The following is a 17,648-nucleotide window of genomic DNA, read 5'->3' as shown; positions in this document are numbered from 1 at the left end:
ATATCTTACCCAGGAGTCTGCCGACATTCATGGAACAGTAACAGGTTAACTTGTTAACTTCTAAGTAGAGTAAAATCCGAGACCCTGCAGAGTTCTTGACAGTCAATACCACTTGTTTTTCTAGAAGTTAAAGCTGGTTTTGTTATTTCTTAAGCACCTCACATGCATATCTTTAACCTATTTCCCATTTAGAAAAAAAAAAAAGTGCAGCTCGCTGACAGCATTAATTTTACATAAACATGCTCTTCTGCTCTTCAAGACTGAAGCAAATCTGACTGGTTTTCAATGTGAAAAAATATATAAAAACTGTTCTTAGAATTATTTCTAAACAACTTGTCTCTAATCATAACGTAACAGAAATATATACATAAATTGGATTCATCAAATGCATATTCAGCTAACAACTGTTTGAGAATATTAACATCATGTATAGGAATGCTACGTTTTCTAGGATTCAACATTTTCAGCAATCAAGAATTACTATATTTTATAAATGGAAATACCACTACTAAAAACAGAATGCTATAAATAGAATGATGTCATTTGTTTTTAAAAATTATCAATATACTAGAGCAATGCTGAAATAGTAATAAAAGCGAGGTATTTTATAGCATACTTTGGGGGAAATGTTAGGACTGTCATCCACGAGTTGTCTCTGGGTAAGCACTGCAGCCACAAGCACTACCAGTGAGTATTCTTGGGGCAAATGGGAAATGAGTTAAACTCACAGCCCTGAACCAAGCCCCTCTCTTAGTCCTCAGGCCAGGCCAGATGTAGATACTGGGGAAGGGGACACAGAAACTCACATCTGAGATGTGAGTGTCCACCTAAGAGTTCCAGTCCTTTAAGTGAAGATTTGGCTTGGTGAGCTCTGGAGAGAGCGTAGGTATTTTTGAGAATCTCTGGGGTGGTTGAGGTGCAGAGGAGTGCTGCACTGGAGGTCCTGGTGCCTGCGGGTGAGAGGGGTGATGGGTGAGAGGGGTACACATGGCTGACTTCAGCTTTACCTCTGCTGATGAGTTCAGAACAAACATATCCTATGATCAGACTGAGACCTTGGAGGTGGAGAGATGTGCTAATTCATCTCTACTCACCCCCCGGCATCAGAAAGGCTGCTACCTCTTGAGGACAGGCACCTGGGCCAGGCTCTAGGGGAAAGGTCCTAGGTATGGTATTGCAAGAGTCTGGAAACCCCCATACTGGGAAGAGGCCACATTCCCTTCAGCCCCAGGCTCCAGGCTCATTTGCTTCTGCTTGGTAAGGGGGATCCAGGGCAACAGATGGTCCCAGCTTGGCAGGCAGGAGCTGGGGAGGGAAATGGCAGGAATTTCAGCTCAGAGGCTGAGCTAGTCCCGGAACAGGGCTTGGGGTGTACTGACCCCTGCTAACCAGGGTCAAAGGGCCTGGGTGCCTTGGTGCTTCTGGGTTCCCAGATGAGCAATGAGCCCTCCAGGGACAAGCCACCCTGATGGCTGTGCAGCTGTTACTGAAGGAGCTACTGAGTTTCTGGAGCGCAGATGACCCACACCTTCCCAAGTGTGTGGTATTTGTATGCCTAGTGTAGTTGCAGACATTATTCCATGTGTAGCTACCTGGGGTTAGAGTTAGAGTTAGGACTATGCTTAGATTAGCATTGACGTAGTGGTTACAGTGGCTCATGATAAACACAGTGCCATGTAAATAGTTTTGGGGTAACGCCCACCAGCATTACCTTGACAAGGTGTGTCTGTCTGGTTTTCTCTTCCCTTAGAGTCTGTGTCTACTATGGCAGAGAGGCCTGGGGTCAGGACTCTGCAGTGGGAACACTCATGGGGCTGGAGATGGGGATGGACATGTAGGTGAAGGATGGGCTGCTGAAGAGGACAGTGGACCCACTTGCTGACCATGACATTTCTTTAAAAGCATGCAGCCAAGTTGTTGAGACAAGGGGTATACCTATGAATCCAAGACTATTCTTTTGTTTGTTTTGTTTTATAGTGACATTGGTTGATGAAATCCAATAAGTTTTTGTTTTATAGTGACATTGGTTAATGAAATCCAATAAGTGTACAATTCAACAGTAAGGCACATATATTTTGCATTGTATGTTCGCTGCCCATAGTTGGATTTCTTTCTGTCACCACATATTTGACTCCTTTTACCCCATCTACCTCCCCGCTCCTCCCTACCCTCCAGTAACTACTAGTCTATTGTCCATATCCATGAGTCTTTGTCTGTCATGTTTGTTGCTTTTAGGTTTATATTCCACATATAAGTAATATCATGTGGTTTTCAACTTTTTCTGCCTGGCTTATTTCGCTTAGCATGATTATCTCAAGGTCCATCTATGTTGTCACGAATGGCTGTATTTCATCTCTTTATAGCTGAGTAATATTTCATTGTATATATGTACCACATCTTCTTTATCTAATTACTTATCATAGGACACTTCAGTTGCTTCCATGTCCCAACCACCATGAATAATGCTGCTATGAACATCAGTGGGCAAATATCTTTTTGGATATGTTTTCAAGTCTTTGGGGTAAATACCCAGTAGAGGGATTGCTGGATCATATGGTAGATCCATTATTAGTTGCTGTACCAATTTGCAGTCCCGCCAGCAGTGTATGAGGGTTCCTTTTTCTCTGCATCCTCTCCAACATTTGTTATTACTTGTCCTGTTGATTATAGCTATTCTAACAGGTGTGAGATGGTATCTCATTGTGGTTTTGATTTGCATTTCCCTACTAGCTAGCGATATTGAGCATCTATTCATATATTTGTTGGCCATTTGTATGTCTTCTAAGGAGAAGTTTATGTTCAGGTCCTCTGCCCATTTTTGATTGGATCCCTTGATTTTGTGTTGTTATTCAGTTGTATGAGTTCTTTGTATATTTTGGGTATTAGGCCTCTATCAGAGGCATTACTTGCAAATATATTTTCCCATTCGGATGGTTGTCTCTTTATCTTGCTGATGGTTTCTTTTGCTGTGCAGAAGCTTATTAGTTTGATATAGTCCCATTCATTTATTTTTGCTTTTACTTCCCTTGCCTTTGAGGTCAAATTCATAAAATCCTCTTTAAGTCTAAAGTCTATGCGTTTCATTCCTATGTTTTCTTCTATGCAATTTATTGTTTCAGGTCTTATATTCAGGTCCTTAATCCATTTTGAGTTAATTTCGGTGTGTGGTGATAGACAACAGTCTAGTTTCATTCTTTTGCAGGTGGCTTTCCAGTTTTCCCAGCACCATTTATTGAAGAGGCTTTCCTTTCTCTACTGCATGTTTTTGGCTCTTTTGTCGAAAATTGTTTGTCCACATAAACATGGGTTTAATTCTGGACTCTCAATTCTGTTCCATTGGTCAGTGTGTCTGTTTTGCTGACAATACCATGCCATTTTGATTATTGTCACTTTGTAGCATAATTTTAAGTCAAGCAGAGTGATGCCTCTGGCATTGTTCTTTTTTTCTCAGGATGGCTTTGGTGATTCATAGTCTTTTGTGCTTCCATACAAATGATTTTCTGTTCTATTTCTTTAAAAAATGCTGACAGGATTTTGATGGGGATTGCATTAAACATGTAAAATGCTTTAAGTAATAAGGGCATTTAAATTATGTTGATTCTTCCAATCCAGAATACGGAATGTCTTTCCATTTCTTTCTATCTTCTTCAATTCCTTTTAATAAGGTCTTGTGGTTTTCATTGTATAGGTCCCTCACATGTTTCATTAGATGTATTCCTAGGTATTTTATTCTTTTTGTTGCAATTGCAAAAGAAATTATTTTTTCCACCTCTTTTTCTAACAAGTCATTATTAAAGTATAGGAACAGTATGGATTTTTGAATATTGATTTCGTATCCAGAAACTTTACTGTGTTTGCTTACTGTTTTTAGTAGTGTTCTTGTGGAGTCTTTAGGGGTTTCTATATAGAGAATTATGTCATCTGCAAATAGTGACAGTTTGACTTTTTCATTTCCTATTTGGATGCCTTTTATATCTTTTTCTTGTCTGGCTGCACTTTCTAGGACTTCCAATATTATATTGAATAACAGTGGTAATAGTGGACAGCCTTGTCTTGGTCCTGATTTTAGAGGAAAGGTTTTTAGTTTTTCACCATTAAGTATAATGTTGGCTGAGGGTTTGTTGTAACCAAGACTATTCTTATTAAAGGATAAGCAATCGGATGGGGATGACAAACCAGAGTTTAGAGTAAGGATAACCAGGCCTGGCCTGAGATAGTCTAACAGGCTTTATGGAAGAGAGTGGCTTTGAAAATAGATTTGGACTGTATATTTGTTCGCGGGATTGCAAGATGGACTGTCTCTGTTTGCATGTGTGCAAGCCTGTCTTTGTGTCTGCGTGTGTGCTTGTACCTGTGTCTGCTCGAGCATGTCTGACTCAGGGTGTTCATGAGTCTGTGTAGGTACTGGACATGTCTCTTGGTACTCTGAAGTAGTTTTTGAGTGGCGTTGTTGAACTTGTGTCTTTCTGTTTATATATTTGTGTGGTTGTTGTCTGTGTTTGTGTGTCTTTGACTGTGTGTGAGATTCTGCCTGATCTCTCACTTAACCCTGCCTCTCTCGTTGATGCACCCCAGCTGCCAGCACTTTTTACTGCAAGGAATGGCTTCCCTTCCCTTCCCGCTGTCTGGATACCCAGGTCTGGCTGCCTGTTCAAGATCCTGTCCCTGCGGCCTCTGTTGCGGGCTTGACCTTGAGAGTGATACACTCTGGAAATTCCCTAATATGCTCCTTGCCTGGCCATGGACCCAGAGAAGCTATAGCGCAGGAGAGTGATGAGGTGGGAAAGGGGGCCAGTTGGCAGCACCCACCCCTCCTTCTGGAAACAAGGATATGCCTCTGGCTTCTTCCCAGGCTCCCTATTTTGTCCTGCATGAAGTCATAGGCTCTAAGCCTGTCTTCTTTCAGCTCTTGACTTTGCCGAGAATCGAGAATCAATCCTGAGAGTCTTGATTCCAGCTAATCTTTCTGCTCCTATCCCTTTGTTACTGGGCTTAGCAGCATAAGCCAGTGCTGGCATGTGGCAGGTAGGATACATGGGAAGTTTCTGCTCTACCCTAAACCAGGATGTATGCACATTAACCTTGGCTTCCCATCTGATGCTGCTGTGAACTTCCTGAGTCATTCCCTTCATTTTAGAACTCCCTTTCATCTCCCTTGCTCTGTAGATCTCTGCCCAACTCCTACCAGGCAGGAAGGATGTGCCTGTCACAAGACCTCCTATGATCTTTGGAGATGCTTTAGGAAAACACCTGGAGGGTGTTGGCTCAGCAGGCCTAGGCCTTGTGCCTCCTTACCTTAGAGGCCACACTAGGGGCTGGGCTCCCATACCTCGGGCATAGAGTCTCCATTCAGAGGAGGGATACGTTCTTGCTTCTTCTCATCCTGGTTTTTCTGCATCCTGCTAGCAGTGGATACATCATGCTAAGAGCTGGGGTCCTATAGAGGAAGAGAGTCCTGCCATCACCTCCTCTTAGTTTGATGGGATGTTGAGTCATCCTCGATTTCCTTAGGAATCAGTGAGGCAAGGACATCCCAGAGACCCCATACCGCATTATAAGGAAGCGTCAGCACTTCCTGCACTTCCTCCAGCTCTTTGCTCCTCTGCGATAGGTCAGAAGGTAGGAATGCTGAGCTGCCACCTTCTGAGAGATATGAGTGGTCCAAAACAGAGGTCCATCCCATCTGCTCAGGGCAGCCTTTTGTCTTTCTTCTTCCCAGTTCTCTCTTCCCACTCCCAAAAGTCCATTGTCGCTTGCTGAACACGAGGATGCCACATCTGCCCTCTTTCTGTATTTCTAGGCTCCATGCATCTAGAACTTCTCTGCAATCTCTCCTGATGCTCCAGTCTTCCAAGAGCACCTGCTTTACGCACATGATCAGCAACTTCAACTACCCTTTTATGCCCACCTGGACTCTCAATTGGACACCCACTCTTTCAGCTCTAATAGTAATTTGCCATGGTAACTTCCAGAATCCATCCAATCCTCTGGCTTTTGGTTTTTATTATCCATACCCTTCCCTCCACCCACAGCTACAGTCCCTTCCAAGCTCTTCACTCGCCCTTTTTGGTTTTTGTCCACATTCTCTTACATGTGAAAAATACTTTCTTCTAAGCTAAAGTTAGAAGAAGGAGTGTGGGAGGGGCTAGCAGATCACTTTTAAGATGATTATTGGATATCCAAGGGTATAAGTTAAATTTATGCTACCTTCTTTCTACTTGTCGGCAGTGAAGTGTATGTGCTTTTAGCCAAGGCCATCTCCTAGGCTTGGGCATTCGCTCCTGTCCCCTCACCTGTATACCACATTGCTCCATCAGTTCTCACCTTGCTCTCCTACATCATCAGTTTATCCCTCTTGACTGCACCATTTTCAGCAACATCCAATGTGCCACGTCTCTCATCTTAAAAAAAAAAAAAAAAGCCCTCTCTGGGTCCCACTTCCTCCTACAGTTATTTCCTCATTGATCTGCACCTCTGTGGAGTTGATTACACTTTCTAACACCAATCACTCTCATTCCATTCTCTTTTGAATTTATTACATTTACTCATCTGAGTCAGTTCTTCTCAATGCCATGAGTGACCTATGTGTTGCTAAATCTAATGGTCAGCTCTGAGTCTTCATCTTGTTTGGCTGATTTGGAACTTTTTATGCAATTGCTCTTTCTCCTTGCAATACTTTCCTCTCTTGGCTTCCAGTATATCACACTCTCCTGCTTTTCCTGCTTGCTTCTGTTTCTCAGTTTCCTCTGCTTACTGGTCCCTCTCTCCACCCCTCAATTTCTTATCATTGGAATGTCCCAGAGCCCAGTCCTTAGATCTCTCCTTCATTTACACTTATTACTTTGGTGATCTTATCTGGTCTCATGGTTTTATATACATCAATCAATCAACCAATCAATCAGTCAGTCAATCAACCAATCATCTGTAGCCAGGACCCCAACTAGAGTTGAGGACCATCAGGCTTCTCTGTTGAGAATTGACTATTGGAGGTTTAGTCTCAAGAAGAAGCAGGGAGATTAGTTATACTGTTGCAATAACTGTAGCAGCAGAAGGAGTGAGAGGTAGTTATGTTCTGAATTCATTTTGAAGGTAGAGACAAGATTTTCTGATGAACTGGATATGAACTAATAGAGATAAAACATCAAGGAAAACATCAATGTTTTTGACTTAAACAACTGGCAAGAGATAGGTGCCATTAACTGATGTGGGAAATACTGTAGTGAGAACAGTTTTGGTGTGTGCGATTGAGTGGTGTGGGAGGGGCTAGCAGATCACTTTTAAGATGATTATTGGATATCCAAGGGTATATGTTTAGACAACTTGGGCATGTAAGCCTGTCTACACCATAAGATAATGATCTCCATGGAGGCAAGGCCTGTGTCTTGGTGACTGTTATGTCTGGTATAATTCTTGGCACATAGTAAGAACTCAAATATTTTAATTATTGAATACAAGATGCCTCTTAAGGTCATTTTTATTGTGACCCTTTTATGGGTCAACTGAGTACTTCCTCCTGTGGCAGGACCCCACACATCATAGCACTCATCACACTAATGGAATAATTTATCTGCCTCCTCAGTCCAGACTTTGGATTAAGTACCATTCACATATTATTAGGTGCTAGCCACTATCATAAGCCCTGGGTCTATGAGATGCTGTAGTAACTATTCAGGAAAGAAAGGATGGGAAACTAAACTAAGACAGAGGCAGTAAAAATAGAGAAAAGGGGACAACTTGAGAGATACCAAAATTAGAACCCAGTGACTGACTTGATGTATGTTGTGAGCAAATAAAGTGGATGTATAGTGATACTATTTCCTGACATGAGAAAACAGTTTGATGAGGTAGAGCATGTTTGGATATTTCAAATTAATTTGCATTGCCTTTGGACCAAGATGGAGTTTCCCCCTAGCTATTGGCTCCGCAGTTAGAACTCAGAGGGAAGACTAGCACAGAGAAGTGGCTTTGGGAATCACCAGCACATTAATGGTAAATGAGGTTTGGGGTATGGATGTAGTTTTCCCCTTTCCCAGATGAAGAAACTGGGGCTCAGAAATGTTAAGTAACTTGTCAAATGTCAGAGTTAGGATTCTAGCTCTAATGATTTTTTTCCACATTCCATCCTTGTGACTGTGACCTTAAAATCTGCATCCTCTCCAAGAGTCACACATTTGGCCTGAAAATCATAAAAAAACATGCTCAAGGATTTTGTAATGTTTTCCTTGTGTTGAGGTTTTGCTGCCCTTTGGTCATGTTTATCATCTTTCTCTGAAATAATTCCCTGGCTACTTCAGCCAGAAGTTTCCTTCCAAAGATGACCCAAATCTTTTACTCATACGTAAGCTTGCATTGAGTGGAACAAGTACAGCCTTGAGCTATGTTGTTCTGCAATGGCCTCCTTAAGGTCTGGGATTTCAGTCTTCTTTCTAGGGAGACCAATATCTGCCCCAACCCAGTTAACAGGAGAAGGTAGGACAGGGTCCATTCACACCTCCTACGGAGGGAGGTCAAGAGAATATGAGTATGTTGGCCACCGTTAAGAGATCCACTCTGTGGTCTGGGCTACAGAGGCTGTTGGTGGTTGTATATCACCTGTTTGGTGCTTGGAGTTGGAGGTGACAGTGCAGGGAGTGTTTTCTGAACAGGAAGCAGGAAAGAGCTCTAGTTATGTCTCAGTATGGCAAGTTATTCAAGAGGCCTCCTAAAAAAGGTCGGTATGAGAAACTTCATTTAGTCTATGTGTGAGGGAGCATGTAGACAAGCTATAGTTTGGAAGGACTTAACATTTCTTAGCAGCTGCTTACAGATCTCAGCTTGCCTCTCAGCCTCCCTCTTGAGTTTCTCCATTTCATACTAAGGGTTTCAGAGAATTTCACTTTATATTTCCATTAATGATAAACAGATATTTATCTAAAATAGGCAATTTAGACATTCTCAGAGAGAGGCAAAGGGCCCATAGTGTCACTTATCACAAGAAGCTTATCTTGTTAGAACTCGTGTACCATTAAATTCTAGACTCATGGCCACTTTCTGTGTCTGGTTAATGAAACAAGATACTTTCCAAGGACTTTAAACTTTTTTTTTTGACAGTGAAGGTGAGTGGTTCTGGTGCTTTCTGAACATGGTGGGACATTAATGAGAAAATGGGGAAGGATGACAGGAAACAAGGACTGAAGCTGGCAGGCTGACATGATGTAGTCTTTGGTTGAGAAAAGGACAAGACTCATCCTCTGAAGGGAAGGCACCAAGCAGATCCTGGGAGGGGACAGAGCTGACTGAGTTTAACACCATATATAGTACATGAAATACACACACACACACATATGTACATACATACATAAATACACACACATGTGTGTGTGTGTGTGTGAATATATGAATATTCAGGGAGGCAAGTCTAGTGAAAGGAATAAAGTGAAGGAGGATCCCAGATGTAGGTGGTGTAAAAATGAGACACAGCAGGAGGGCTGGGTACAAGCTGCTGGCGGTAATTGACAGGCTCAGACATGTTTCGAAAACCCTTTCCCAGAACTCACATCCTTTTATTACACTGAGCAGATTGAAGCTCAGATTTAATTAATTTCCCCCAAAGCACATGGGGTTGGCTTCCTGGCTCTAGGTTCTTTTCAGCATAAATTAAATTGGTTTGTTTTCTTATATGGCAGGTCAGGAACATGTCAGTTTCTGTCTCAGATACTCAGAATTCTGTTTATATGCTCCCATCCCTGCTCCTTCCCTCCCTGCACTTGGGAGTGGGGGACAAACCCCTATCCAAGCCAAGTCATTCCTGGTCTCAGTCATTCCCTGCAGCTAATAGGTACCGGAGGTGGGGTACAGGCAAGAGCTAGAGCACCCTTCCAGATGAGTTCTCCAGAAAGATCTAACTAATAACCAACAGAGAACAGAGAGGGGAAGATTCTGTCATTTGCTTTTGACATTCTGTTACATTACTTATGTGCTTTTGATAAATACAATGTACCTCCTCAAGGCTGGAGCACTCCTCTAAAAGGCTCCTCTCCGGATGTGGCTGTATACAGAGTCATCAATGAATTTTGCCTGTGGGATACCTGGCCATTCTTCCTTGTCAGTACTATTCTCATGTCCACATTGTTCCTCTGGTCCCAAGGACACCCTGGGAAGCCATGATAGAATTCAAGTCTGACTTTTACCTTCAACTGACCTTAGACAAAGGCCATCCTTCTCTGCTTAAGTCCCTTTATCCACTGTTCAGGGGAGGGCTTGGAGGAGCTGTGTGGAATGCTGACCAGCCTTAAGGGTGAGTTAAAGTTCCTTCCCTAGATAGGAAGGACATTTTAACATCCCTCTTGCCTTCCCTTAACACACCACAGTGCAGAGAAGGAGCAGACAGACAACTCTGCTTAGAGATATAGATTGTATTTTGGGTGGCGTTCTGACCCACCTGCACATTAATGAAAATAACAGTAGCAGCCCTCTTCAAGGGATGCAGAGGCTGGGGAGCCTACAAAGTCTTTTGATTGTGCTGGGTCTTCTTGAACACACCAACATTTCCCTCTGAGGTGAGTGTTGAAATTTAGGGTGGATTTCCTGGATGGGTGGCACAAGCCACTCGAGGACAGTGCCGAAGGCAGTGGCGGTGGTGGTCCAACACTGAGGCAGAGTGGAATTGATGGGAGATAGAGCGGTGCCGGAGCTTACTGCCTGGGGAATGGGGACCATCTGAGACGGCCAGGCCCACCTGCTTCTCAGTGGGGGGAGACTGGGCCTTGGGGTCACCTCTTGTCTTCTCTGCCTTAGTTTGCCCCGTGGGACTTTTGGCTGTAGCTAGCCTCTTTTCTACATTTTCTTTTCTGGTATTGGCCACTTTCTCAGCTGTCAAGAACATGGATTCCTTGTGCACTTTGCCTTTTGTCTTGACATTAATACATTGCAGAAAGATTTTCATTTTATTTTTCAAGTTTGAATCTGGAAGGCCGGGCCTCTTGTGAGTATGAGCTGGCATCGGCTGCCTCTGCAAAACCTTCCCTTGCAAAGTTTGGCCCTGCAATGGCTTATGATAGATGAGATGACCCAGGAAAGGCTGACCCTGTGATGCCTGTGGCCCCGCAGGCTGGGCATTCTCAGGAATCTTGGCTGATTTGAGGATGCCACTGAGCCTAGTTTGACTGTCTCGCAGGTCATTCTTCTCAGATTCCTTTCCTGCTGGAGGTAGCTCTGAGAGCTGAAGCTGAGAGCAATACTGGAGACTTTGTTGACAGGGAGCACCAAGATGAAAGATGTGTTTTCGTCGCCTTGGGTTATGAGGCGTCCTGCTCAGAAGCATCCCTTCTGGCCTCTGGACTTCGGCAAGGCAGCTTTCGTCTCTTGTAGACAGCACAAACCCTGCATCTCCTCCATGGTCTCCTGCCAATTTGAGTTTCCCTGGGTCCTCTCCCTTTTCTGCCAGTGTGGGGTCTTGGGCTAAGCCCTTGCTCTTGCCAGGGCTGTGGGGCTCAGTGCTCCCGGGCTCCTCCAGGCCAGGGTTGTTCACACTGGCCTCCAGCTGAACACAAAGTACCTGGGCCTCTGTCATGTCCCCACTGGGTGGTGAAATCTTGGAGGACGAGTGAGCAGAACCATTGGATGCTGCTCTGGAACTAGGTTGCTTCTGGTTTTCTTGCACTGCCTTTAACTCAATGGTCAGTTGTTGTTTAAGATGGAGCCATTCTGGATCTGGGGCAAGAGGAGTGTCTGGTGGGATGGGGAGCTCCTGGAGCAATGTTTTTCCTTGGTTGTCCGGACTCCCAAGAGACTCCTGTGTGGATGTGTTCTCTGGGATTGCTACGGTTTGTTCCCTGGACTCCCTTGCCTTTATGGGAATTCCCCATTGTATCTCTAGGATCTTCTTTCTCAGGTGGAAATTTAATTTGGCCAAGAAAGCTTTCTTAAGTGAGTAGGGGCTGGCAGGCTCTGTCTCGCTTTTTGGAGGCTCCATCTCGGTCATTCCCTCCACCTGCTCTTCAGCCTGGGACTCATCTGCAGTGTCTGTACAAGTCTCATTGGCATCTTGAAAGCATGGCTCAGGACTTAGACACTGCTCTTCACTTGAGATCATCTGAGTCAGAGGTTCTGTTAGGATTTTGACAGGCTCAGGCACCACCTCTGTGATTATAGGTTGAGTATCGATAACTGGGGCCATGGCCTTGGAGAGAGCCACATAATAAAGAGCAGGGAGCCCTGACAAGAAGGCCAGATACTTGTGCCGTAAAGTCGTCTCCAGTTTCTCGATGGCTTCCTCGGACAGGGCTTGGGGCAGCTTAGGATGTTCAATGACAGCATCCGGTGAGGACTGTTGCTGCTGACCGGGGGCTGGTGGCATCCAAGGCATAACTTTCTGTTGTTGGTCAGGGTCAGTTGCTGCCTGTAGCTCCAGGTTCTTGCTTTCTGGGATGCAGGTCGGGGGAACCTCTTCTAGACTCCCAGGAATTATGCATGCCCAAGACCTATAAACATGGGCAGGGACCTTGCCCTTGTGGATCTGTCCACACTTGGAGGTGATGTGGTTCTGTAGTTTTGCCTTAGCTTGATCAAACAAGCACGGCATGGGGACTGACATTGGGTCCTCAAAGGCTGAGAAAGGGTCACCAGCACCAGTGGCTTCTAGGGCTGAGGATTGGGCAACACTCATATTGGCTAGGGCTGCACTGCTCCAGGGCAGAGTCTGCTGGTGAGCAGGGGACAGGAGCAACTGGAAAGACTCCTGGCTTTTCTGGGGTAGGCCCCAGCGATGATGAATCAACTGCCTCTGGAGGTGGAATTCCAGCAGCCTCCGGGCATGCTCCGGGAAGAAGAGTAGTTCCCTTGTGAGGACAGAGATGGGCCTCTCTGGCCAGGAAGTTTTCACAGTCTCAAGAGACTGGGATTCGTCACAAGGCTCATACTGCACGGGGCTCTGGGTGTACTGAGATCTCTGAAAAACAGCTGGCAAACCCCACTGAAGCTGGAGCTGCCTCTGTAGCAGGTGCCATTCCAAGGCTTCACACTCGGCCAGAGTCAGAAATGGGACATTGATCTGAGCTCCTTGCTGGTCAGATGGAGTGACCCAATTTGGGGAGGACTGGGAAGAGGGGGAGGCTGACTGAGGTGGAGTTTTAGGCAGCAGAGGGAGGAAAGAGAGCTCCTTGAAGAGAAAAGGGTCCTTCAAGGGGAGCTTGGACATGCTCCCGTTGCTGGAGAGGCCTTGAGAGCCCAAGGAAGTGTCAACGAGGGACTCACTGTGCAGAGAAGGGAGTCCACAGAATAGCTGGCTGTATTTCTGCTGCAGATGGCCCACTGAGTCATTAGCCTGTTGCCCAGAATGTGGAGAGAGGCCACTTAAGTCTTTAAGGGCTGGAGAGGGCGAGGCTAGAGCCACATGGTTTGGGGTTGGCTGGTAGTAGTGTGTTTGTATTTGGTCCATAGTGGACCATTCAGAAACCCAGAATGCCTGGGTAGCCTGGCCAGCCATGCATGATCCCCAAGTCTGGTAGGAAATGGTCCCAAGGTTGTCTACAGAGAACTCAGAAGTATCATTCTGGATGAAAGAAACTGGCTGGTTATTTACAGGTTGATACAATAATGGTGGATTTGGCATAAGCTGCCTCAGGGACTCTTCCACACGTCTGGGCAGCCCCCACCTCTGGAAATGCATCCATTTTTTTACATGTACCTCAAGAAGCCTCAGTACTTCAGGACTGAGGAATGACATGTGAGCAGGGAGGATAGCGACCACAGGCAAGGCCATAGGTTGTGTCAGCGTAGTGCTTTCTTGGTTCTGGGTCAGCAGAGAGACCTGGGAATTTAAAGGCTGCTGACCTTGGTTCCCATAGAGAAGATTGAGGTTGTGCTGCATCAGCTCCTCCTGGTTCACTGGAATCCTAGTCCCCTCCAACCCTGAAGAAGACATAGTCTCTGGGCCCCTGGGCATCTCTGGCACTTGAAATGCCTGTCTTAGCTGGAGGTGTTCAGCCCAATAATCTTGGTTGCTGATGGAACCAGCTGACCAGGCAGCTGACTTGGTTAATGATTTATGAGCTATTATTTGTGACACTGAAGGGATTTCAGATGTAAGTGAAAGCTCTTTGGAGAATGTAGAATAGTGCTCCAGACTCTGCTCAAAATATACATTAGACATGGACAAAACCTCTGGGCAAGAGGAGCCCTGCGATGGCCCCGATGAAGTGGGAGAGATCAATGTATTCTCACCTGCTAACAAATGCTGGATCTCTAGAGCCAAAGCATTACAGATTTGGCAGCAGGTATCTGCACAAAGAAGCTTCCGCACACTTCCCTCCTGAGGAAGCCAGTCCTGGCTGGGAGAGGAAACATGGCAACAGTTAATGATGGAATGACAAGTGCCTCTTTGGAAGTATGTTTCCTGGAGATGGCCCTGTCCTCTCCTAGTCCTGTAAGCCCCGGGGTCTGCATCTCCTAGGTGTTTACTTCTCTACTTTTTTTCTAGAAAAATGCCATTTGGCAATTTGTGATGGTGCTGGCTGAAGGTCTGGGGCTTGTTGGGCAAGGTATCAGACAATCCATGGGAGCACAGGGACATTGGAGACTGGGAGGTGGTGTGAGTCCTCTGTTGGCCTCTGTTGAGAAGCTAAACCAGGAGACGAGAACAAGGATGGGGAGCCAATGGCTGGCTGATGGGGCATCACCAGGGTCATCACCAGGTTGAACCTAGAGTCTGGCTCGTTTGGGGCTAAGAAGGCTATAGTCTGGTAGGTAGAGTTTCCAAACTGGAAAATGAGGTCCTTGTGGGAACTCTCCTTTCTTGGGATAATAAGGTTTACACAACACATCTTGAGACAATCCCATTCTCTAGAGTTTTTAAGAAGAGGATGAGATCATAAGCTCCTGGTTGAGGGTTGTCCCATGAACTGGCCTCTTTGAAGACAGAATCAGAGGAGCTAATGTCAACAGGGTCCAGGGCCTGTCCTTGAAAGGGTGTGGCTGTAAACAGACTATGACAATGGTGACTTATTGATACCCATATTTATCCATTCTCCTGCCTGCATAACTTGTCTTGTGGCTGAGTGCAAACCCACAGAGAGTGTTTAATGAATTATGCAACAGTCAAATCCTGAACTGCAGGAGCACTGTGAGCCTAGCTCAGAGCAGAACTGGGAGACTCCTCTCTGAGATGTCTGAACCCCGCTCTGTCCTGGCACCCTCTCAACCAGTGCTCCAGCCTCCACTGTGTCTGGCTCCCTCCCAGCCATTATCCCTCTCTTCATCCCTGCCCCAGGGCAAGCACAGAAATTCATCACAGGCCAGGCCAGAGTTGGGAGACTAGGAAGAGCAAGAGATCACCTTTTCATGATAGAGAGCAGCTCCCATGGCTTCTCAGCTTCTTTCCAGGAAATTCCCCTAGCTGAGAAACCAGGAGACAGTGTTATGTGGAACAGGAGAGGCTTCATGGATATCCTATAGACAGCTGAAGGTCTTTGAATGAGAAGAGACTGAAAACCCCAATAGTCGATGCTCTAAGGCATGTCTGGGTACGACTTAACCAGTTACCATGTGTTGTCCCTGAGCTAATCCTATTAGTCCTTCACAACCACACTGTGACTGAGACAGGATGTTCAGATGCCCATTTCATGGATAAAAGACAGAGATGAAGTAACATACACAGGGTCGTAAAACTCATAAAAGACTTCCTCCCTACTTCCTCATTCTATTCCCTGTAGGTAAAGTGGAGAATTTTGGAACATTCTCAGGCCCAGATTTCCCACCCAAGGAATTATTCTGGGAGAATTTGTCAACTTGGAGAACTGGACCCTTCGGTAATTAGAGCACCTGGCTCTTGACACTGGAAATCAAAGAAGGACAGGATCTATGGGGATCTCATTCACAATAGAGGCCAGTCATAGAAGAAAATGTACTTTACCTCTTGATGCTGCATCTCTAGTTCTTTGCCTGACTTTTCGGTGTCGCTTAAAGACAAAAAAGTTAATGTGTGAAGATGGGGCACCATTTCTTGTTCATGTCCAAAATAAGTTAAAGCTAATATACACTTTCCAATCCCTTTTTATTTATCTGTATTTTATTTACTTTGATAACTTCCCTTTCTGTATTCCATCTTTTCTACTCCAACATTTCTCTTTTCTGTTTGCTTCTATTCATTTTAGGGCTATCCATACTCTGTACCTCCCATTTATTTTTAGGAGAAATTCTACATGAGGTTTATGATGAACAAAAGAAAGAGTGGAACATATTAAAGGGTTTGCAGTTCTACCAGACAGAAGACTTCTGCTTATAAATACCTTAATGTACCACCAACCAGAAGAATCCCCTTTATTGGGAGATCTCTTCTGAGATGGTGAGGTAGATTCCATTTCATCTAGATTTCAACCCAAGGTAGATAGAGACACCCTTAATTTTTCAATTAGAATACACTGCAGAGATGGGCTGGTAAGGAATCATTTCTAGGATCTGAGAAGAGAAGTATCGTGTTAGAGTAATTGAACGTATGGTATAAAAATTGGCAGAAGGAGAGTCTTTGAGGTCTTATAAGCTTTTTAGCTGAGGCTTAATTAATTCAATTGTGGTCATAGTGTTTCCCTACCCAGCAGCAGCTCCTTTTAGGTTCCAAAGTTAATCCATGGTAACTCCTTTTCACTTGCCAGATAATTAGGATAATAATGAAGATGGAGCCATAGGTATATAAGGAATATCCAATATCCCACAGAACAAAGGTATGGCTCAACATGGTCTAAACCTCATTAGCATGAGAAGACCAGACATCCCTGTATCAAGGAATTCAGGATCCTGGTTCCTAATGACCCCCAATGCTATGCCTTGTCATCTCCGCCTCACAGACAATGGAACCAGGCCATTAGATTGCATCACAAAGCCCTTCTGTTTCACAAGGTGGGTGTAGATCTGTGATCTGTCTTAGGGAAGCTTATGTGATGAGGATGTCTGGCTGTCTATAAGGGTTTCAGAGCCAGAGACTAAGGGTGCCTGCACAAAAGGCAGTGTCTACGCTCTCACTTTGTCTTCACTCTCCATACCCTACACCAGCCTGATGGCTTGGCTGTCTCCTCCACTCATCCCCAGAAAACAGAGTGTTTAGGAACACAGGGTGCCTTTTGAGGAAGAGGGTCGAAGGACTCTCTACCAACTATTCCACCTGTACTGGAAATGTATCTGAAAGGCACACACAAGCTGAGGGAGGGCAGAGTCTTGTTGTAGCTGGGAAATGGAGAACTTTGATGTTACAAGCAATGTGTGATGGGAAATTAGAGGTGCATGAAGAGGACCATGGCTGATGTGACAGGGAAAGGCAAGGGTGGTAGTATCTCTAAATGCCATAGTGGGAGGCAGGAAAGAATGCCTCCCAATCTGTGTGGCCTCAAGGTTACAGATGGGTGGGAAGGTATTGTAAATACTGCTTTCCATGGAGACACACTAATGAGACTCATATATGGAGTTCTTTTAAGAGTTGATTTTGTCGAGCTTTTGCAATTCTATTTTCTTTATGAAATTGCTGCTGTTCCTTACCCTAGTGTTAGCAAGGAGGGTGGTGCAGATATAAAGAAAATGAAGGTGTGAAATGGTTGGCTTTGGAGTAAAATCATCTATTAGTGCAAGTGCCCATTTGAGAATTACGGTAATATATGTGATATGAATCCAGACAGCACTGA

The 17,648-nt window shown here is 44.9% G+C and overlaps 1 protein-coding gene across 1 annotated transcript; it reads right to left on the bottom strand.

The window, feature by feature from the left end:
• Positions 1-10,552: 10,552 nt before the first annotated feature.
• LOC102889668 (protein FAM205A) lies at positions 10,553-16,711 on the bottom strand. The gene is made up of 4 exons (XM_006916110.1): positions 16,568-16,711; positions 15,890-15,935; positions 15,313-15,373; positions 10,553-14,309 (listed from the first exon to the last, which is right to left on the bottom strand). Exons 1-4 carry the CDS (start codon positions 16,709-16,711, stop codon positions 10,553-10,555), a joined length of 4,008 nt encoding a protein of 1,335 aa, XP_006916172.1.
• Positions 16,712-17,648: the final 937 nt, after the last annotated feature.

The sequence above is a fragment of the Pteropus alecto genome, unplaced genomic scaffold (genome assembly GCF_000325575.1).
Source record: "Pteropus alecto unplaced genomic scaffold, ASM32557v1 scaffold206, whole genome shotgun sequence".
In the NCBI taxonomy this organism is placed as follows: domain Eukaryota; kingdom Metazoa; phylum Chordata; class Mammalia; order Chiroptera; family Pteropodidae; genus Pteropus; species Pteropus alecto.
This window is presented reverse-complemented; position numbering and strand designations above follow the sequence as displayed.